Here is a 23,778-nt window from a genome sequence, read left to right on the forward strand (position 1 = left end):
GGCCTTACTCCCTATAGCCTTTTTATTTGAAGGCAAGGTAGTTAATTCCCAAGTGTGATTTGCCTCAAGTGCCTGCATCTTTTGATTCATTGCTAGAACCCATTTATCATCTTTACAGGCTTGATGATAATAACTTGGTTCATGTGACTCAACCACATTACACAAGGACATGACATAATCCTTGTCAAATGTAGTCAGCTCGCTTAGAATAGTTGCTTGAAAAGCAGTGGATTTCTTTGTCTTCTGTGGAGGGCAATGATAATCTGAGAGTAAAACAGAAGGAATCCTGGGTCTAGCAGACTTCCTGATGAGCTGACTTTGCTGATTAGACATAGGAGCTAAGCAACATCATTATCAGATGTGTTGTTGTCCACAGTAGTTGTTGTGACAGACAACTCAGCTGTTGTGTACGCAGCAGTAGAGACTTCATTAGTCATAGTAGTGACCACAGGGTCTTCTAATATCTCAGATGAACTATAAGAAGCTTCTGTGTTGATAGATTGTAAAAACTCAGCTGGCATAGCATACTCTGCAGAGGAAACAGTAGGTGCTTTGGCCTGTATTGGAACTTGAAAAGGATACACCCCTTCCCTGAATATGACATCTCTGCTGGAAAAAATAGTGTGTGTATCTAAATCATACAACTTATAACCCTTCTGGTTATAAGGATACCCAATAAACAAAATATTTTTTGGCTCTCTTTTGAAACTTGTCCATTGCTGTAGGAGGCATAGAAGCAAAGCACAAACTACCAAATATCCTAAGTTCATCATACTTAGGTTTTTCTTTGAACAAAATCTCATAAGGAGTTTGCCAATTCAATACAGTAGTGGGCATTTTATTAATCAAATAGGTTGTTGTCAGTAAACACTCACCCCAAAATTTAATAGGAACTTTAGACTGTAATTGGAGTGCCCTGGCAGTGTCTAATAAGTGCCTATGTTTTCTCTCCACCCGTCCATTCTGTTGTGGTCTACCAACAATAGATCTTTGATGCACAATCCCCTTACTAGTAAAATAGTCATTACAATATGTTTGAAGAAATTCTGTCCCATTGTCTGATCTTATCACTCTAATGTTTTTATCAAATTGTGTCTTAACATAAGATATAAACCCTTAGCCATAACAGAATTGACTATCCCTTGAACAAAATCTGGTGAAACATGAACATTAGAAGGCACTGATTATGCCAGAATATCCCAAAGAACTTCCAAAGAAAGATACTCATGCATCGGTGGTTGTGCAAACGAAAAGGGGGCAACATCCCGATAGTGGCAATCTTGTTCGGAGGAAACAAGTTCAAGATTATGAGCGACTTTAGAAAAACCCGCTCTATATATATTCGAATTACCCTTCTTGGCATTATAAGCTTTAAACTTATAACATCGTTCTTTGATATGCCCTTTAGTGTTGCAGAAAGTACAAGTCTTGCGTCTCCAGCACTCATCAATAGTGTGACCAGACCTGCCACAAAACTCACAGTATTTGTCATCCTCAGAACCAGCATAAACATCATCTTTAGCACGTTTCTTGCTACCCTCTTCTTTAGCAGAGTAACACTGAGTTCTTTTCTTAGCAGCATAAGCAACTGACTCCACAGCAACACCAGAAGTTACATCATTAATTGACTTCTGACGTTCAATATTTTGAAGCATCCCTAATGCTTTGTTGATGGGAGGCAAAGGATCTAGGGTGAGAATATTAGTCTGCAGTTGTTCAAACCCATAATTTAGCCCCATCAATAGCTGGATTAACTTGGTCTGAGTTTCCCTATCCAACAACCTTTTAAGCAATTGACATGTGCAATTCTTCATGGCACCACATGTACACTGAGGAATAGGGTCCATAGTATCAATATTTTCCCACAAATTCTTGATTTTACCATAATAATCAAGAAGTGAGGAAGTATCTTGAGCAATGTTACTCAAATCCTTTTTAAGAGCATATAAATCCAGGACATTCAACTGACCATAACGCTCAAGAATATCAGACCATAAAGATGAGCGGATGCATCATACTGTAGATTGTTTATTAAAGGCTTAGCAATTGAGTTTTTAATCCAACGAGAGACGAGAATATCGCATCTTACCCAGGCATTATGCTTCTTATCAGAGGCAGGTGGACAAGAAAATTCTCCAGTTATGAACCCAACTTTGTTTTTGGAAAGAAGAGCAGAGATGATCTCACGCTGCCACTGAATGAAATTGGAGCCATCAAAGAGAAAAGACGATAAAATTAAGCTCGACTGATCAGTTTGAGAAAGAAACAAAGGATTGTCTAATGGCGAATACAGCGTCTCCTCAGACATGATTAAGGAAAGAGTGATGTAAACTGGAAGAAAAAAATAAGAGATTTATGAAGAATTTATTGTGCGGAAGCGTTAAAGAATAGGATCTTATAAGCTGATACCATGAAAACCATCAAACCTCCATTGATGAAGGAGAAGATGAAGATGGCTATTACAGTGATATTGAAGTATTTAGAGAAGGAAAAGAGAGAGAAAGCTTTGTATATTATTGATACAATATTATGTGTAAGATATATGGATTACAATGAATGATCTTGCTTATATACTAAGATCTCTAACCGACTAACAAACTTAGTTGGTGGTTAGTTACATGTTAGTTACATGATCATTGACTAGTCAACTAACACCTAACTTATATTGTCTACAATCCACCTACTGTGAATAAGAGGTTACCTTAGGGGATCAAAGACTCGGAGAGGTATTTTGAACACGAGTATGATTTCCTATATATAAGGAATATAATATTATTCTAATTTAATTGAAGTCATAATATGGTAATATTGTGATTGTCTTAGAACACAACAATATAAATTTAGAAATTATCTTTAGATATTCTATTAATTATAACTTTCTATTTGAGTTAACCTTAAGAAAAGGACCTAAACTATTGATTTGTTTCCAGTTAAAGATCTCAACTATTAAATTTTCCAGTTAAGGACTTCAATGCTTAAAGCGTCAACTTTCCGTTAACTAATCTACTTTTTTGTGTTTAGAGCATTATTCGTCACCTTGATAATTCTGCTTTTGAAAAATGTCGTTGATATCACATGCTATTATAGTGCATTTCTTTAATGAGTTCAATTATTCATCTACTCTAGAGAAATGTTCATATTACTTGTCAATTAATTTCTTTGTTTCATCTTTTCAATACTATATATTAATTTAAACTAAGGAACTTCAATGTAATTAAAGAAAGTTATACAAATTAATTATACTATATAGTTTTAAATCACTAGCACCGTGCGATGGACTTGAACAAGGGACTTCAATGTAAATATTATATAGTTTTGGTTGAAGTATAAATTTAGAGAACCCGGAATATGGTAGTTTTCCTTAAAATAAACATGGCCCACTTATGTTATTAATTAGTATAAAGATGTTAATTATTTTAAAATAAACAAATATAATATAAGTATATATTATATTTTGGAAACTATTAAAAAGTAAATAAATCAAGCTAAATTTCCAAAGAATATAATATTCCACAATTATTTCGACTTAATTAATTTAATGCATATATGTAATATATTTACTGCATATATGTAATATATTTAATGCATATATGTAATATATTTATTTTGAGTAGTGAGAGTAATAAAAGTAACCTTAATTGGATATAGTAATCACTCATTGGATACTGAAAGAGTAAAAGTAATTATGTTAGTAGTGAAAAGAATTGTAGTAACATTAAATATAGTAATATGATAGTAATCACTCATTTGAATAGTCAAAGTAACATATTAGCATCGAGCGGGAGTCGTGAAAATAACAGAAATAACAACGGGAGTAGTGAAATTATCAATACTAATGTACAAATAGTGAAAGTAACAATAATTAGGTAACAATAATTACGGCGGGAGTAGTGAAAGTAAAACTAATAATAATGAATGTAATAAAAGTTAACTGTTGTGCGGAAGCGATACGGAGTAGATGCAAAAATAAAAGACACAAAGATTTAAAGTGGTTCACTATCAATGCGATAGCTACATCCACCAGGGCGAGGGAGAATAATTCACTATGTCGGGAGAATTACAGATTACAAAAGATGAGCACAGAGTTTTTCTAGATCTGCCTCTTAAAACTCTCAATGTGTTTGCCTCACAAATCTCTCCTTTTAAAGAATAGCTAGGTTAGGGTAGTGTTTATATATTAAACTACCCTAACAAAGACCAATACGATTAGGAAATATAATAAACAAACTTATTAAAATAACCTAAGGAACCGTCGTTTAGCCAAGCTAAAAGACCAAAGACAAAAAACATAGGAAAAAGTCTAACGGGGCCCACTAACTTTCCTATAAGCAAAGTAAAGTTGCGTAGCAAGCTAGAGTGCATGAAATAAGTCTTCATTTACCGAAACAGGTGCGACCCGCAGCACTATCGCCCATCTTTTATCTTATTTTCTTCCTTAGTCTAATTTTCCCATCTTTAATCTTACTCCGACATATTCCTGTAAGCGACATACGAGTCACATACTAACAATTCTCCACCTTGACTCGCATTTAGCAAACGACTTCCAAATCACTCGACTACTATACAAGTCACTCAAGTAGACTTATATCTGCCATGTTCTAGCAAATTGAGCTCTCACACTAGAACACCATAGACTCCACCTTGAGTCTATAACCATCCAATATACCCTGGACTGGGTCTGCCGTCCAATAAGCCCTGGACTAGGCCTGCGTCCATTTAGCCCTGGACCGGGCCGCTCAAGGATGCTCCACCTTAAGCTCAACACCCCGAAGGGTCAGAGACTTCTTTTGTTTTATGAACACTCTTGCTAAATTTAAATCTGTGTTTCTTACCAAACACACGCTGCTCATTAAACTCAAGGTTATTCACCTTAACACCCTTAAGAAGATCCCTCTTGCACACTTGTTGTATCCCTTTATCACCCATATGACCAAGCCGCTTATGTCAAACCTTAGTCTTCTTCTTGTGATTTACGGATGCACAACTTGCAAAATTAGTCAGTGTTTCACCTTGTAATACATACAAGGAATTTTGTTTGACACCTTTCAGCACCAAACTAGAACCCTTCGTGATAGACAAAATCTCCCCTTTATTCTGGAACTCATATCCTAAATCACTTAATAAACTAAGTGATATAAGATTCTTCCCTAAAGCTGGAACATGTCTCACATTAGTCAAAGTACACTTCTTACCCTCAGCCGTCTTCACCTTGATTGACCCAATACCCACTACCTCACAAGTAGCATTGTTACCAACAACAACGCGACCCTCATTAAAGGACTCATAAGTATTAAACCAATGCTTGTGTGGACACATATGATAAGAACACCCCGAATCTAGAATCCAACGATCAATAGGACGAACAGAATCAACCACAAGTGCATAGTCCGCCTCAGAATCGTACTCCAAATTCTTACTTTGAACTACAGCCGCATTAGACTTAGCTTTCAACTTAGGACAACTAGGTCTTTTATGCCCGGGTTCTTTACATAGATAACAGATAACAGAATTATCAGCAGTATTGGTGTCTGGAATACTAGCCTTAGCCTTTTTCTTTCGAACTCCACCCTTTTTAGTATTATCAACAACTAAACCTGCCCCTGGTCCGTTTTCTAAGTCAACAGTTGCTTTTTGTCGCAACTCCCTAGTGCAAAGTGCTGACTTCACTTCCTCTAGGGTCAATGTTTCTTTACCAAGAACAAAAGAATCCACAAAATTCCCATATGACGCAGGTAAAGAAACCAACAGAATTAAAGCAGCATCTTCATCCTCAATCTTAACATCTATATTACGCAAATCTAGTAATATAGTATTATATTTGTCTAGATGATCACGAAGTGACATACCTATCTGCATCTTGAAAGAGAACAGACGTTGTTTCAACAACAACTTATTGGTGAGCGACTTTGTCATGTACCAACTCTCTAATTTCAGCCATAACCCCATTGCAGTCGACTCATCGGCTACCTCAGTTAGGACATCGTCTGACAAACTCAACAAGATCGATGAATGAGCCCTCTCCTCCATTGTTAACAAGGCAGGATCTTCCGTCTTAGTCACCCTAGATTCAACACCTGCAGCCGAAGCTTCAGTCTTCGTCACCTTCGTGGAGAAACCCGGCGTCAAGGGTTTCCAGATGCACCGCTCCTTTAGCAAAGCCCTCGTCTTTATCTGCCATAGTGCAAAACTATTCCTCCCGTCGAACTTCTCAATCCTTATAGTGTCAGTTGCCATCTTCTCCTCCCTGGATTCAAAAACCTAAGCTCTGGTGCCAATTGTTGTGCGGAAGCGATACGGAGTAGATGCAAAAATAAAAGACACAAAGATTTAAAGTGGTTCACTATCAATGCGATAGCTACATCCACCAGGGCGAGGGAGAATAATTCACTATGTCGGGAGAATTACAGATTACAAAAGATGAGCACAGAGTTTTTCTAGATCTGCCTCTTAAAACTCTCAATGTGTTTGCCTCACAAATCTCTCCTTTTAAAGAATAGCTAGGTTAGGGTAGTGTTTATATATTAAACTACCCTAACAAAGACCAATACGATTAGGAAATATAATAAACAAACTTATTAAAATAACCTAAAGAACCGTCGTTTAGCCAAGCTAAAAGACCAAAGACAAAAAACATAGGAAAAAGTCTAACGGGGCCCACTAACTTTCCTATAAGCAAAGTAAAGTTGCGTAGCAAGCTAGAGTGCATGAAATAAGTCTTCATTTACCGAAACAGGTGCGACCCGCAGCACTATCGCCCATCTTTTATCTTATTTTCTTCCTTAGTCTAATTTTCCCATCTTTAATCTTACTCCGACATATTCCTGTAAGCGACATACGAGTCACATACTAACATTAACAATTCTAAGAACAAAAAGAAGTATATATGAAAAATTAGCTAAGCTATCGATTTAAGTAAAATATTAATAGCGGGAGCAGTGAATTTTTCTCATAATTTATTTCACTGTAATTTTAAGATATACTCCGTATCATAGAAAAATATATTTATGATATTTATGAGTTATGCAACTTTAAAATAGTTTTACTTAATTGAAAATATATTTTAATGCTAAATACATGTAGCCCGGAAAAAGCCGGGTACCCATACTAGTCAATTTTAATTATCAAAACCACTAGCCACTCTCTAATACTTTTAGATATTAGGGCAACACGTCGAAACCCTGAGTTGTGACCTAGTTACTAAATTTTGAGATTAACTCGGCGGCTACATTTTGCCACGCATTTGACCATTGCCCTATTATTCTTAAGACTTCCCTTCCCCTTCACCCTGTGATTAAGTCCTTTAAATTTGAATCCTTTTGGACGTGCGAACCCTCTTTTTACCCTCTTGTCGCCCACACCTGGCCCTCCCTCACTAATAGTATCCCTACTAAGCTTACTAACCTTAGTCTTACTATTTCTGACTGGGCTAATGTGGTTTTTGGAAACCTTCCCAGTATGAAGCGTAAGCTTTCCTCCCGGCTTCTCGGGGTCCAGCGTAACCTTTGCATTCACCCTAACTCTGACTTCCTTCGGGGTCTTAATGATGCTCTCACTCAGGAGCTCAACTCCATCCTTGACCTGGAACACTTTTATTGGAAAGACCGGTCCCGTATCAGTTGGCTTACTGATGGTGACCGCAACACCTCCTTCTTTCAAAAATCTGTTACTCTTAGAAGAAGCTTCAACCGCATCCTCTCCCTTACTAATGATGTCGGCCTGGTTATCACTGGTCATGAGGCTTTGAATAAACACATCACCAGTTATTTTACTAAACTCTTCACTTCTGGCAAGGAGATTGCCTACCTCGTCCCCCCGGGTAACCCTTCTACTGCTGCCCCCCCCCCCTTCATCACCACCTTTCAGATCCCTTCTGCCGATGACATTCGCGAAGCCCTCTTCTCTCTTGGTTCCAGTAAGGCCCCCGGGCCGGATGGATTCCATGCCGGTTTCTTTAAGAAATGTTGGCCCATCATCAAAACTGATTTTATCCCCTTCATCCAAAGCATTTTTCATTCAAAAACTATTCCTGATTCCATTAACCAAACTTCCATCTCTCTCATCCCTAAAGTCCCCTCTCCTCAGTCCATCATTAACTTCAAGCCCATTAGCCTTTGCAACACCACCTACAAGACCGTCACAAAGATCATAGTCAACCGTCTCAAGCCTCTTCTGCCGTCCCTGATCTCCCCTAATCAGGGGAGCTCCATTCCTGGAAGAGGAACCGATTCTAACTATATCATTGCTTCTGAGATCCTCCACACCATGCACACTTCCAAGAGTAAACTTGGCTGGTTTGCCCTTAAACTTGACCTTGAGAAGGCTTTCGACAGACTCGAGTGGGACTTTGTCAGAGCTTGCCTTATCTCGATTAACGTTGACCCTGAAACTATCTCTCTTATTATGAGCTGCATCTCTACGGCCTCTGCCTTTGTGACTTTCAATGGCACACCCCTTGATACTTTCTCACCTTCTCGCGGAATTAGACAAGGTGACCCTCTCTCCCCTTATCTCTTTATCATTTGTATGGAAGCCCTCTCTCGTCTCATCCATCAAGCCTGCAACAGCAGTGAGTGGACCCCCTTTCCTCTTGGGAAAGGTGGTGTCTCCTTCTCTCACCTCCTCTTTGCCGACGACATTCTGGTGTTTGGCAGAACTTCTGAGATGAACTTGTGTGCCCTCCAAGACACTATCCTCTCTTTCTGTTCCAGCTCTGGTCAAAAAATAAATTGCTCTAAGAGCAAGATAACCTTCTCCAAACTCACCCCCCCTGCTGAGGCCACCCTCTTTGAAGATGCCCTTGGCATCAAGAAAACTAATAACCTCGGCACTTATCTTGGTTTTCCCCTCCTCAGTAGGAAACCTAAGAGATCTGATCTTCATTTCATTCTGGACAACATCAAGTCTAAGCTTGCCTCTTGGAAATCCCGTTTTCTCTCTAGAGCTGGTAGGATCTGCCTCATCAAGTCTACGATTAATGCCATCCCAAACCATGCGATGCAATGCATCCGTCTCCCCTCCTCCATCCTCCGTGACATTGACAAAACCACCCGGAATTTCCTTTGGTCTAGTCAGTCTGCTCACAAACTCCACCTTGCCAACTGGGATCTTGTCACTCTCCCCCTCTCTCTCGGCGGTCTTGGGATTAGGGCCGCCGAGCCACTAAATGACGCTCTCTCTTCTAAATTAAGTTCAAAAATCTTTCTGAATAAATCCTCCTCTGCCGCTAAGGCCATTATCAGCAAATACTGCACACCCTCTCGTCGCTCTTTCTCCAGGGGCTCCCATATTTGGAAGAATCTTGGACGAGGGTGGAACATCCTGAAAGATCATCTCATCTGGTCCATTGGAGATGGCTCCGCTATCAGCCTTTGGGATGACCCTTGGCTTGACCTTGGCCCCCTAAGAACCCTCGTTCTTGGCCCTCTCAATCTTTCGTCCTCCTCTGCCAAGCTTTGCTCCATTATATCCAATAGGACTTGGTCTCTTGGTTCCCTTGATTTCGTCCTCCCCGAGTGCATCATCAGCTGCATTCTCACCATTCCCATCCCGACTACCCCCAGACCTGATATCCTTACCACATCCCTTGCTCCAAAAGGAAAATTCTCTATCAGTGGCACCTACTCCTCTCTCTGCCAGCCTATCCTCCCTCCTACCCCTTCCTCCTTCCCTTCTGACCTCGGCTGGCTCTGGGGCCTTCCAACCCAACCTCGTATAAAAATTTTCCTCTGGCTCGTGTGGTGGAACAAATTGCCCCACAAAGCTTCCCTCTTCGCCAGGAGTATCTTGCCCAGTTCGTCTTGTACTCTGTGTCCCAATCCCTCTATACCTGAGACTTCCCTTCATGCCCTCCGCGACTGTAGCTTCGCCTCTCTCTCTTGGTCCGCTTTAAATGTCTCTAACTCTTTCTTTGACTCTGACCTCCATCATTGGATTTACGATAACTGCACTTCTCACCCCCCTAGTTGGACTACCCTCTTTACCTTCGTCCTCTGGCGTCTTTGGCTGAGACGCTGTGACTTGACCTTTTCCACCTCTAGCACCCCCGTCACCTCCCCCTCCACCTTCTGCGCCTCTGTTGTTTCCCAATCCTTTACCTGGACCCGCGCCTCTGACTGTTCTCACTCTGCCCCTGTTACGATTACCACCCATCATGATGCCTTTAGCTATCCTTTGAGCTGGGCCCCTCCGCCGCTTGGTTGGTTTAAGACCAACGTTGATGCGGCTTTCTCCCCCTCCTCTTCTTCTGCTAGCCTGGGGTGTGTCATCAGAGACGGTTCTAGTTCCTGGGTATTTGGTTGGTCCACCCGCTTCCTTGGTCATAACCCTTACCTTTGTGAGATCCTTGCCATTCGGGATGGGCTTTTGCGTTCTAGAGTCCTTGTGAACAATGTCTTAATTGCTTCTGATTGTCTTGATGCGGTTACCACTATTTTATGCCCCTCTGCCCCCATTGGTCCGTTTACTAAAGTCATTCTTGAGTGTAGGGCCCTCTTGCAGGATTTCCCTCATTTGAAGCTTGTGTTTGAGAAGAGATCGGCCAACCGTGTTGCGGATGCCATTGCTCATCATTCCATTAGAGACTCTAGCATCTTATTGGGTTGTTTTGAGTGGGATCTTCCCCCTCCGTTTGTTGTAGATCTATGCACTTTAGACTGTGTTTTGGCTTGCACGCCGCTTTCTCCCGAACCCCGGTGATGTATTCGTAACTATACTTGACTTGGTTTGGTTTGTTATTTATTTCATGCTCTTTTCTTCCAAAAAAAAAAAAAGAGAAGAATACTGATTGTAATAGGCGAGAAATATGCGCTTAGAAGTCGGAATTGTAGAAACTAATGTAGATGAGATAAGGAAATTCTCGGAGTGTATTTTGGAAATTGGAGATGGGTTGGCCGGGGGTCCAAATGATGGTGATCTTGACATAAAGTTCCCCGACGATGTACTTATTCAACACGTGACAAATCTAATTGCCTCCATATTAGGTATCACTTATCCAGCTCTTTAAAACCGGTTATGGGACCCTGATTATCTTCAGGAAAGGGCAATACTTGCACCGACTCATGAAATAGTTGAAGATGTAAATGATTAGGTGTTATCACTTATTGATGGGCAAGCGAGACTTTACTTAAGCTTTGATGAGATGAGTAAAGATGATGCAGCTATAGGTGAGCCTAACCTTTTTTCCACAGAATTTTTGAACAGTATTAAATGTATTGGCCTCCCTAACCATGAATTGAGATTGGAAATAGGTGTTATGGTTATGTTGCTTAGAAATATTGATCAATCACGTGGCTTATGCAATGGCACTAGATTAATAGTGACAGTTTTAGGGGCTCGCGTAATTAGATGTACAGTTTTAACTGGTAGTCATAAAGGTGATCAAGTGCATATTGCCCGTATTACACTTACGCCTTCAGATTCCAGTAAATTTCCAGTTCGCTTCAGTAAAAGGCAGTTTTCCATTGCTGTTTGTTTTGCAATGACGATAAACAAAAGTCAAGGACGGTCTTTATCTCAAATGAGCATTTATCTGCCAAGACCAGTCTTCAGTCATGGACAACTTTATGTCGCAATATCCAGGGTTACAAGCAAACAAGGCCTGAAGCTTTTGATCTGCGACAGTAACAAGCGCACATCGAATACGACAACCAACGTAGTTTACAATGAAATTTTTGAATATTTATGGAGTCATATTACTTTTACATTTGTAGCATATTTTGTTGTCGTTTGGTAGTACTTAGTAACTTCAATTATATGTAAGTCAAATATCAAATTATGGACTATTTACATTGTCACCGCATTGCACATTTAATCACGTTCATTTATATATTCCCGTATCCAATAATAGCGCATGTAGTTACGACCCATACATTTGTTACACGGGTTTAAAACTAGGATAAACTATTAAATCATCAATACAATTATCAAACTATGTCATTCTTTACAATTAGGACAAGACGCAAAACAGGAAAGGGAGATAAGTAGCTCATCTTGTTTCTTAATTGTTTGTAGGAGCGAGTTTTGCGAATTTGTACGTACTGTGGATAGTTTGGTTTATGTAGAAAAATGGCAAGGAATGGATCTTTAGTCATGGTTCGACTTTTTTATTTTCCATTTTCTTCTTTCATTTATTATTTTGTACGACTTTGCAAGTCTCTCTCCTTATTGTTTTCGTGTAAAATCGGCTGTCAAGGTTGAGTTAGAGTTAACTGGTTGATGTTTGGATATCGTGTTGTGGAGCTGAATAATTTCGTGACTCACCCAATAAAATTTCCAGGTCACTATTCTAAGTGTCAATTCGAGTTTATATTTTAAAAGGTATATTTTTCAACCGTCAAAAATAAGCCCAAGCGAAAATTCTAATAGTTCTCATATTTAAACCCCTCTAAAATTAAACAACTACGACTTCAAATAGATGTACAATTGTACGGAGTATATAATACATCATCAATCTAAAGACTTTTGAATAATACTCCGTATAATATACTAGTAGTTTGATAATACAATAAAGGATAATAATATTCGCAACAGTGGAGTTCGGTAGTTAAAACTTGGGTGAAATAACTGATACAACGATTTTAATTTTTTTTTTACGACTTTGTGTAATACGTCATATGTCAAACGGGGAATACCATCCTAGACTCTTAAAGTCTTAAGAGTATTTTGTTCCATCTTTAAAAGAAAACGCACTCCGTTTTTAACATATAGCTGATTTCTTATTCTCTTCATAATGTTCTCATTTATCAATACACGCGAAAGTGGTAACTAATCCCTTTAACTTTGGCCAAATACTTTGATAAAAAGTGGAATTTAATCCAATAATAGTATCTATTCATCAATGTTACCCCACGTAAGATTTCAATGACTCACTGAAATGCAATAATATTACAATATACGGTAATATTCATTTATTCATACATAATATTATCCTTTTAAGATTCTCATACATAATACTCCGACACATACATTCCCTTCAATAATCAATAAGTAATTAATTACTCAAGGGCAAAAAGTTACTGCATAATTAGTACCACTGGGACAAGTAAAAGTACTAGTAGCATCATCTTTAGGGTAACTATAAGCACTAGGGCAAGCATTCTTGAAATACCGTGAAAATGGTGTAGGTCCACAACTACCTGAATTGCAACAATATTGGTCTGTCTTGAAAACTGTGCATGGGTTGTTACACCCACCTGGGGCCTGTAGCTGACTTGGGCACTGCTCAATCAGGTTGGCCCGGAGGTGCAACCATTGGATACGGGCAGGAATGTCATGGGCACGTTAAAACCGTCGACTAACGATATGTCAAAAAAGTCGAGGTTGTTAAATTGCTTAAGGGCGTATTCAGCTAGGGTGTTCGGTGGTGTACCGTAACCGGTGCACTGGAGGACCCCACCGCAGTCTCCGGTGGTGCAGCGGAGCCCGTTGCCCCCGGTTGAGGTGCACCCGGTCCGGGCCCAAATACGGGCTCCTGTCTGGCCCGGGTTGGCGCTGATAGTCCAGCACTACTACAAATATGATATTAGGTAACACTTAATAGAGAATGGTCAAGTTGTACGAGCGTTCTCTAGAAGAGAAAAAAACGCTTATCCGAGTTAGGTGTTTTCTATAATTCTATAATAGAAAACAGTTACATTCTTAGGGCGTTTTGTAAACAAATAGAGAATGCATATTCAATTTGACAGTTCTCTAATCATAATAAAATAATAATAATGACTAATCCCAACATGAGGATATGTTTAGCGTGAATCGTATAATATTTTTGTACTTCTCACTACCTTTGGCCTTCCTCTTTTTTCCTTCAATTCCCTTTCTCCTTCGCCCATCCCCCCAACTATCAGTCTATCACCAATCTGTCAATCACCATGACAGCGACACGACGACCACCTGCAACAGTTCCCTTACTCGACATACCTAATAGCCTGAAATCCCCATTCTCATTTCATGGTATTTGAGACAGTTTTTTTTTCATACCAAGCGAAATCTCCGGTCACAGATGCTTGCAAAACGCCGCCGTTCAGGTACTCCTTGCGCACTACCGTCGCCCACCATCATAAGGTAACCTCGATTATAATTTTACGGTTTTTTTGAAATAATTTATTGATCCCAATTTATGTAATTCGATTCTAGGGTTGTTGATTTCCCAATTATTGGTTTTAATTAATATGTATGATTATAAATTCTTGTTTCTATTTATTAGTTACTGAATTTGAAAAATCCTTGTGAACATGATTTGAACATGATTTTGTGGGGTCTAATCAATTAAATACGGAGTAGTTTTTTGTGCGATTGAGTAATATCACTAGTGAAAGATTATGTTTTTACTGATATTTTTTACGACAATGTACCTCGGGTCGAAAACAAAGATATTTCATTTTGGGAAGGAAGGTGAAATTGATTGTTTTGAGAATCATGGTGACAGGTTTTATCAAAATTAATAATGTCGGTTGTCTGATGGTGGCAAGTATTTTACAATGTACAATGCAGTGAACTCTGAATTTTGTATTTGACAGCTGATTTCCTGTCCCAAGTCCGAAAACTCACCTTCCTGACTGTTGATGTAAGACCATCCCCAAGCAAGGTCAATTGCTTGGTCGTGACCTTGCTTGGTCACGGTTAATCAAGTAATTAGGAGTGTTAATGTGTGACCAAGGGTGGTTAATTTGTGACCAAAAACAAGAAATGGTCAATTTGTGACCAAGGTTGATCAAAAGAGGGGTCTTATTGACCTTCTACGTGTCAATTTCTTATTGGTTGAACAATTATAAAACAATAAAAAACAATGATTGAGAATGTTGTAAAGTGGATAATGATTGGGTTGATGACCTAGGTCGCGACCTTCTGCTTGGAAAGGTGAAAATGGGTCAAGGTTAATAAGTTAGGATTAAGAGTAAAATCGGGTCGCGACCTAGTTAGCGCGACCACTGCTTGGGGATGGTCTAATCGCTACTTGTGATAACTACCATATCAATTCATAGGTCCTCTCAGCGTGACTGGTGAAAGTTGCCATGCTTTGATCAAATGTGCTGATTGTACGCTTTAACTTTTATCATAGGGAATTTCAGAGCTGTATGTTATGACTTGACAAATTATTACTGAAATAATCAATTAAAAGTGACTAAACATTACTATAAAAGGGGCAACCTTCAATATGCAAAAGATTCATCGAGTTGATGCAATCTGAACTCCGAAGTCTAGGCATCTCTGTAAGTACAAATGATGTGATTATTGTTTATGACAGGTAACTGGTTAGCTAATATAAGGACTGCACTATGATTAGTTGCTGAATTTGAAAAATCACTTGGCTATAGGCGGCCAAATAGTCACTTTGCTGTAACTCGATCATGGATTTTCAGAGGGCTATGACCAAGTCCCATGGAAAACTTAATTCTGCCTGGGATGATGTATGTCTGCTAAACTTCAAACTTTTCTCTTTTCATTAGTATTTCTCTCTTCTTAACTGTGTGTTTATAATGAATTTAGTGATCTAATTGTGTGATTATTCGAATCTCACCTGGAGGATGGTGTAAGTTTGTTAAGAATTATCCTCATTTTATCTTTGTCACTACTACAAAAAACCTCTAAGGAATCACTAATAAGAGACTTGTTTGATATTTAAACCGGTTTCTAAACATAAGAAACCTGTTTTGTATTACAACCGGTTTCTTAAATTCGACATAAGAAATCGGTAATCTAAAACCGGTTTCTTTGTTTAGTTCATTTTGATAAAGCGCGTTAAACCCTCCTTCAACTGTTGGTTTATTTTTTATTTTTTTTATGTACAGATAACTACAGAAGTCCATGGAAACAAACATCCAGCCAACCGCCATTTTGACTCACTATACCACTCGCAGAGACTGGTGCACATCAGATCGAGCATTGCCCGCCACTGGAGATTTGTCAACCACCCTTCCTCCAATGGAGTGTTGTCCATCATTCACCCCCTCTTGTCGAATCGCCTAGATACCCAAAGCCCGCCCAGACCGCGCATGCCCAGATACCGCTCCAACGGTCCTCGTCGGACCTCTGTTGCACCACTGACTTCTCCTCCCTGTAAGTTCTCCTTGGAAATTATGTTTTTTTTTTTAACTCTCCTTATTTCCTTTTTTAGGGTTTCTCTTGCAATTGAATGCTATAGATCTAATATGCAATGGGGAATATTATTAATTATCCTAATTATATGATTAGTTATCCTCATTATATAATCATCAATTTTGTGTCTAGACGGCAATTGATAGTTCTTATAACTTTTGAATTGTTGTAGTCACTAGTCAATATATGTCATGGATATTCGGTGCTACCATTTTATTATTTTTACAGCATTCTTTAAAATCTGCCAATAGAATGTTGCAGTCTTTCGCCTTCTCAGAAGTTGAATAACCTTTACTATCAGCCCCACAACCATCTTTCTACCACATGATGGTCACTCTCTTTTATTATTTTGTATGGGGAAGATTGCTTCAAATTAAGGTACTTATTGGGTTGGTGTGATGAATTGTTCTCGGTTTATGATTAGATTCCTCACTTCTTATATCTACATATTTTTTTTACTGTCATGGTTTCTCATCACTTTATAAAGATCAGTTTTGATTAAAGTTACCAGGTTTTAGGAGTATGATTTTTGAAGTCCTACTCTGTCAGAAATTATGCCCAAGTCCAAACATTTTAGTCAAATGCACTTCTGTACTTGAAGCACACATCTAAACATGTGTTATTCTGACCACTCACATCTTTGAAGTATTTCGTTATACCCTTGTGGAGAGGAACTGGATGCACAACGATGTTCTCTCAAAGTCTGTTTTTACATTATGTCGTATAGTATTTCTATACTCCACTAATTCCGTGCTAGTCTTGGTGTTGATCTATTCAGACTAATTATAAATGTTGAGAGCTTTGCTTGAAATTTTTTCCCCGTGTTTGGCTTCATGTGAGTATTGCTGACTTGCACCTCCTAGTCTAGTCTCCAGTTTTTTACCTTTTAGAACTATTTATACTTACATCTTTATTGTACTCACCGCCTCTTTTAATTCTCCTTTCTACTACTCATATCTTACATATGGTTGTTCTTGTTATTAGTGACAGGTTATCACTTAAAACATTTCACCCTTTTATTTCTCCTTTCTTCCAAGTGGATCAATTGACGTTGCTGCAAGATGTGCGGTTGAAGTTACGACATGAACTAAAGATGAGATTATTTGTGCATGTAGTGCTATGTTTTGAAGTTATGTAAAAGGACTTAGTCAAATTTGCTGGCTGTTTTATCTTTGGTTGTGAAACAAGTGTATTGGTATCGGTACTTGATTTTAATGAGAATAATTAAATATATTAATTTTATCCAAATATCATCAATATTTTTTTTTTAAAAACCAAGAGGGATAGAGAACTGTTGTTAACCCAACCGTTCTCTTTTCCTAGGAAAACAAAACGCTTATCAGGTGTTCTCTAAAGCTCATTTCAACCGTTCTCTATGATTGTGAATAGAAAACGCCTATTCTAAGAGTTCTCTAAGCTTTAGAGAACGGTGAGTTGGAGAACGCCTCTAAAGCGTTCTCTAAAGCTAATTTCAACAGTTCTCTAAGCCTTTTTTTGTAGTAGTGCAGGTATCACCCTGGTTCATCTGTCGTCCACCGCCTGGGACGGCAGCGGCCCAGACTGGAAAATTACAATTACTTTTAATTGTGAATGTAGCAGCATGGGTGTGTGTAAGGAAGAGAGATGTCACTAAGACGAGACACAAAATTAGGACGGAGTTCAAGTGACTCATCTTTTGTGACTAGGGAAGAAGTATGTGAAGTGTTTTTTCTAAATTATTTTGAGTGTAAGAATTATCATATTAATTCTCTATTATGTGAACCTAATTACTGACGTCAGTCACTCTAATAGATAATAGCTAAATATGATGTTTCGGGTTTTTAGTCGGAGTAATAGACTAAGTGGATTACGGTTAATGTTTACAGGCCATTAACATATTAGGCCCACTTATCTAATTATGCCCCTCCTGCCACCTATATAATAAAAGCTACACCTGTTTGTGGTTTTAACCTAATTCATATTCATTAAGAGAAACACACAAGAAGAGAATTAGAGAATAAGGAAGGCAGGAGAAGGCAAAAGATTGAAGTTTATCTTCTTGTTCATTTCAAGGAATCTCCTTATCAGATCTAATGACTACTCCACGTAAGTATTCATCTGTAATTATTACTGCAGTCAAGATCCTCTAAATTTATGTTTACATGTGGTATCAGAGCAGGATTGTGATTGCAGTTATAGTTCTGATTAATGTTTCAATTATGTCTTTTGAATGAAATTAATGTTTAATTATGATGTTATTATTTTCATTCATGGTTGATTGTTTACTCGTTTGATTATGATTGTTTCATTCCCCTAATTGAATTATTTCAATTCTTATGATGCCCTAATTGAATTATTTCAATTCTTATGATGTCCTAATCGAATTATTTCAATTCGTATGATGTTTGTATTTTATTGTTTATGGTTCTTAATCGTACATCTACATCGCATTCACCGACAAAGACTATTCACGTGCAATCGTTTCTTGCAAAATTCTTGTTCATCGAGTTTTGAGTGTCGGATTTTGATGTTGTAATAATGTTTTTCGAGTGTAAACGGTGTTCTAAACCAGACTGCGTAGCAGGGTTAGCGTGTTTAAGCCTAATTCTGACGTCTTCATTGGTTTCAGGACGTTTTTGGTTAAAAATTATGTTTTTTTTTGTAATAGTTCTCGATCGAGCTAATGTTTCACTCGATCGAAGCTCTTAAGCATGAATAAGTACCTTCTCGCATTATAGTTTACGATACCTTATGTTTTATTATGTATGCTCGTGTGATATTTATATTATTAAGTACATAAGTTAATATAATTATCATATTGTTGTTGTAAGCCTACATATTATTTGTGTAAATATATCATTTGATATCGAATGTAAGAGACTTTCGCGTTATGACAAGTTGAAATTCACCACAGTGATTTCATCTCGTACGTGATCAAATCTCGTAATGGAATCATATTGAACATTCACATTAGGTTGAGGTTCACCACAGTGGACTCAAATTATGTAGTGAATTTCCGACTAAGCATCTAATAGGGTAAAGTAACTTGTATTAAGGTTTTACCCACAAGTAACCTGACATTAAAGTAAAACACCCATTAAGGAGAGTAAAGTAACTTGTATTAAGGTTTTACCCACAGGTAACCTGACATTAAAGTGAAACACTCATTAAGGAGAGTATACTCTATTATGTAATTAAACATGTGTAGGTTGTCCACAGATACTATACTTGCCTGATGAATGTTTATGAGTTACTCATTTAAGTTTCAAGTCTTAGTCATAATTGCTATTGTGTGTTAAACTCAAAGCCTAATGTTTTGAGCATTGTTCATAATGCAGTACCGTTGCAAAGCTCTCTCAATAACTATGTCCAAGCTATTCCACAACTTGATGGTACTAATTACTCAGAATGGAAAGAGCATCTCGAGTTCTATTTAGGGATCCTTGAACTCGATCAAGTGCTTATCGGGTCACTCCGGTGAACCAGCTTACGATGCGAGTAAAGAAGTACTTGAAGAGTATAACGGTGGAAGAAATCGATAGTCTTTGCCTAAAGTTTTTGCGTCTTACCACCGCACCAAACATTAAGTCCTCCATTTCGGAGACAGTCAGTAACACGGCCCGTAAGTACATGGAAATCATTAAGGAACGCTTTCGGACTACCGATAAAGCGGTAGTGGAAGGCTTATGTCCGAACTTACCCTTCGCTAAGTATAATGAGAGTGTAACCACCATGCAAAAAGCATGTGTTACACATGACGAATCTGGCGACTAAGTTGGGAAAAGCGGGCATGAAGTTGAGGATCCGTTCCTCGCCGGTTTATCATCTACTCTTTGCCTGATAAGTTTGATGCTATCCATCTTCATTACAACACTGTTAAGGAAATTTGGAGTGTTAATGAATTGACCAATAAACTGGTTCAGGAAGCAGCAAGAATCAAACAGAAAGATGAGGCTGATGCCTTAAGTAAGAGTACTGGCTTATCCCAGGCACATCATGTAAGCGGGAAATCTAAGGGTAAGTTTGGAAACAAAAAGGGCATGAAGTCTGGCCCTTCTGATAAGCTGTCTGGATCTGGCATAAAGAAGGATATCAAGAAGCAGGAAAGTTGTTTTTTCTGTAAGAAACCTGGGCACTTTCAGAATGACTGCATAAAGCGTAAGAATTGGTTCGAAAAGAAGGGTAAGCCTTTGGCTTTAGTATGTTTCGAATCAAATTATGTTGAAGTTCCTTCTAATACATGGTGGCTAGATTCAGGCTCTAATGAACATATTTCGAATTCCTTTCAGGGATTCCTTACGACAAGAACCATAAATCCAAATGAGGCCTCCTTATACATGGGGAATAAAGATAAAGCCTCTGTAGAAGCCATTGGAAGGTTTAGCTTGGAATTAAGCACTGGATTTAAGTTGAAGTTGGAGGATACCCTTTATGTTCCCTCCTTCGGACGCAATTTAATTTCAGTTTCTAAGTTAGATAATGATGGTTTTAAATTAAGTTTTGGACAAGGTTGTTTCAGTATGTTTCGAGACAATATTTTTGTTGGTTCTAGAATTTTGGAAAACGGATTGTATCGAATTTATTTAGATAAATTGTTTTCAGAATCTCTTTGTGTTTCTCATAATGTTTCCCTGCATAATAATGTTAGTTCGAAACGTGGAAGGTCTAATGAAAGTTCCTCCTTCTTGTGGCATAAACGTTTGGCCCATATTTCAATTGAAAGAATGAGCATATTGGTTAAAGACAATATACTACCTTCTCTTGAGTTTACGGATTTTGGGACGTGTGTGGAATGCATTAAGGGTAAGCAAACCAAACACACCAAGAAAGGGTCCACAAGAAGAACTGCTCTTTTAGAAATTATACATACAGACATATGTGGTCCATTTGATGTTCCCTCCATGAGCGGAGAGAAATATTTCATCATCTTTATTGATGATTATTCACGTTATTGTTATCTTTACCTTTTACATGAAAAATCTCAATCAGTAAACGCTTTAGAGGTTTACATTAAGGAGGTGGAAAGGCAATTGGGAAAGAAAGTGAAAATCATAAGGTCAAATAGGGGTGGTGAATATTATGGCAAATATGATGAATCAGGACAACATCCTGGTCCTTTTGCAAAACTCCTTGAAAGTTTGGGTATTGTCCCTCAGTACACAACTCATGGTTCTCCTTGGATGAATGGTGTTGCTGAGAGGCGTAATCGAACCCTATTAGAGGTTGTGAGGACAATGATGAGTAATACCAATCTACCCATGAAGTTGTGGATACATGCCCTTATGACTGCTGTGTATGTTGGAAATCAGGTTCCCAGTAAAGCAGTTTCAAAGACACCATTTGAACTGTGGAAAGGATGGAAACCAAGTCTTCAACACTTACATGTATGGGGATGCCCAGCAGAGGCATGCATTTATAATCCACATGAAAGGAAGCTTGATCCTAGAACCATTAGTGGCTTCTTTATCGGCTATCCAGAAAAGTCCAAAGGGTATAGGTTTTACTGTCCTACACACAAGACAAGAATTGTTGAAACCGGAAATGCCAAATTCCTTGAGAAGAGCGAAGTTAGTGGGAGTGATCAGGTAAGGGATGTCGTCGTCAATGAGGTTAGGGTGGCAATTCCAGTTCCTTTGCCCCCAATTTCTATTGATGAAGTTCCACATAATGATAATGTTGACTCAGTCAATATTGTGGAACCTAATGTTGATGATCCTCCACTCCCGAATGATAACATCGCCACTGAGGTTGTTGATACAGCACCTAAAATAACATTAAGAAGGTCCACAAGACCTAGAAGGCCAGCTATTTCAGATGACTATGAAGTATATCAATGTGAATTTGACATTAGTGTGGATAATAATCCGGTTACGTTTTCACAAGCTATGAATAGTGATGATTCCGATAAATGGATTAATGCCATGAAAGAAGAGATGGAGTCTATGGCTAAGAATGAGGTCTGGGAGTTGGTCAATTTACCAAGAGGTCATAAGGGTTTGTCATTTGCAAGTGGGTCTTTAAGACCAAGCGCGACTCCTTAGGTAATATTGAACAACATAAAGCCGGACCGGTAGCTAAAGGCTTTAATCGTAAAGAAGGCATTGATTATAATGAAACCTTCTCTCCAGTTTCTAAGAAGGATTCTTTACGGATCATTTTAGCTTTAGTAGCTCATTTTGACTTAGAGCTACATCAAATGGATGTGAAAACGGCATTCTTGAATGGGAGTTTGGAAGAAGAAGTCTATATGGCTCAGTCTGAAGGCTTCATTATTGATGACCAAGAGGACAAAGTCTGTATATTAAAGAAGTCCATTTATGGGCTTAAGCAAGCTTCTCGACAATGGTATATTAAGTTCCATAATACCATCACCTCCTTTGGGTTTCAAGAAAACACTGTGATAATGCCGCAAATTGTCTTCTTTTCGAAGAATGATAGGTATTCTAAAGGTATAAAACACATGGAAATGAAATACCTATCGCTTAAGGAGGAAGTTCGGAAAAACATCGTGTCAATTGAGCACATCACGACTAGTGCCAATATAGATCCTTTAACTAAGGGGTTACCTCCAAAGACATTTTTAAAGCATGCTACTCGATATGGGTCTGGAGGATAATCATTAAGGCTTTTCGTTTGTATTTGGATCATGCTAGTGTTTTGTAATGATGACACTTATGTTTTGATTAATCAACTTATGTTTTCTTATGATGATGATTTTCGAACGATTTTCTGTATCGTATTATTGTTATTGTATACATTATTATTGCACGATTAACAGAATCAGTTCTTTTCCTCAAGGACATTATCGGGGATTATGTTTGCTCCTTGTACAGACTGATTATTCTACTTGATTGGTCCGTAGTACATGGAAGGACCACTTCTCTTGTATAGTAGTGTTTCCGCCATGACTCAACCAGTTGTTCGGAATGATCAGGGTAATTAAGATAAACCCATTATGTATTCATTTAGTTTTCTGCGCGACTTATGACTCTGTTTGCACGTGACATTATGTTTAGGTCAGTAATATGGTCCAAGTGGGAGAATGTAAGAATTATCATATTAATTCTCTATTATGTGGACCTAATTACTGACGTCAGTCACTCTAATAGATAATAGCTAAATATGATGTTTCGGGTTTTTAGCCGGAGTAATAGACTAAGTGGATTACGGTTAATGTTTACAGGCCATTAACATATTAGGCCCACTTATCTAATTATGCCCCTCCTGCCACCTATATAATAAAAGCTACACCTGTTTGTGGTTTTAACCTAATTCATATTTATTAAGAGAAACACACAAGAAGAGAATTAGAGAATAAAGAAGGCAGGAGAAGGCAAAAGATTGAAGTTTATCTTCTTGTTGATTTCAAGGAATCTCCTTATCAGATCTAATGACTACTCCACGTAAGTATTCATCTGTAATTATCACTGCAGTCAAGATCCTCTAAATTTATGTTTATAGTAGTGAGTAGTGTGAATTTATTAGTTAAGATGGTTTGGTTTATATAGAAAAAATGGCAAGAATGGATCTTTGAATATGCTATGTTTTGAGTCCTCTATCTGACATTCTGACTTTTCTCTACTTGGACTTGTTTAAATGTGCACCTCTCGTCATTTAAAATCGTTGCCAATAACTCTACTCCGTATTTGTTTACAAGATTTATTTGTTCTATATAAAATTAGTGGCGTGATCAATTGTGATAACACTGAT

General features: G+C 38.2%; 1 protein-coding gene, 1 long non-coding RNA gene and 1 pseudogene across 2 annotated transcripts; 2 read left to right on the forward strand and 1 right to left on the reverse strand.

Moving 5' to 3' along the window:
- Nucleotides 1-10,801: 10,801 nt before the first annotated feature.
- LOC141588669 (uncharacterized) lies at nt 10,802-11,731 on the forward strand. Its single transcript, XM_074410100.1, has 2 exons — nt 10,802-10,936; nt 11,087-11,731. Exons 1-2 carry the CDS (start codon nt 10,802-10,804, stop codon nt 11,729-11,731), a joined length of 780 nt encoding a protein of 259 aa, XP_074266201.1.
- A 1,151-nt stretch (nt 11,732-12,882) lies between these two features.
- LOC141588670 (thaumatin-like protein) lies at nt 12,883-17,804 on the reverse strand (annotated as a pseudogene).
- Nucleotides 13,701-17,335, forward strand: LOC141587279 (uncharacterized). The gene is made up of 4 exons (XR_012519738.1): nt 13,701-14,055; nt 15,239-15,401; nt 15,783-16,050; nt 17,074-17,335. It is a non-coding gene; the product is annotated as an uncharacterized LOC141587279 (long non-coding RNA).
- Nucleotides 17,805-23,778: the final 5,974 nt, after the last annotated feature.

Source organism: Silene latifolia, chromosome 6 (genome assembly GCF_048544455.1).
Source record: "Silene latifolia isolate original U9 population chromosome 6, ASM4854445v1, whole genome shotgun sequence".
Classification (NCBI taxonomy): Eukaryota; Viridiplantae; Streptophyta; class Magnoliopsida; order Caryophyllales; family Caryophyllaceae; genus Silene; species Silene latifolia.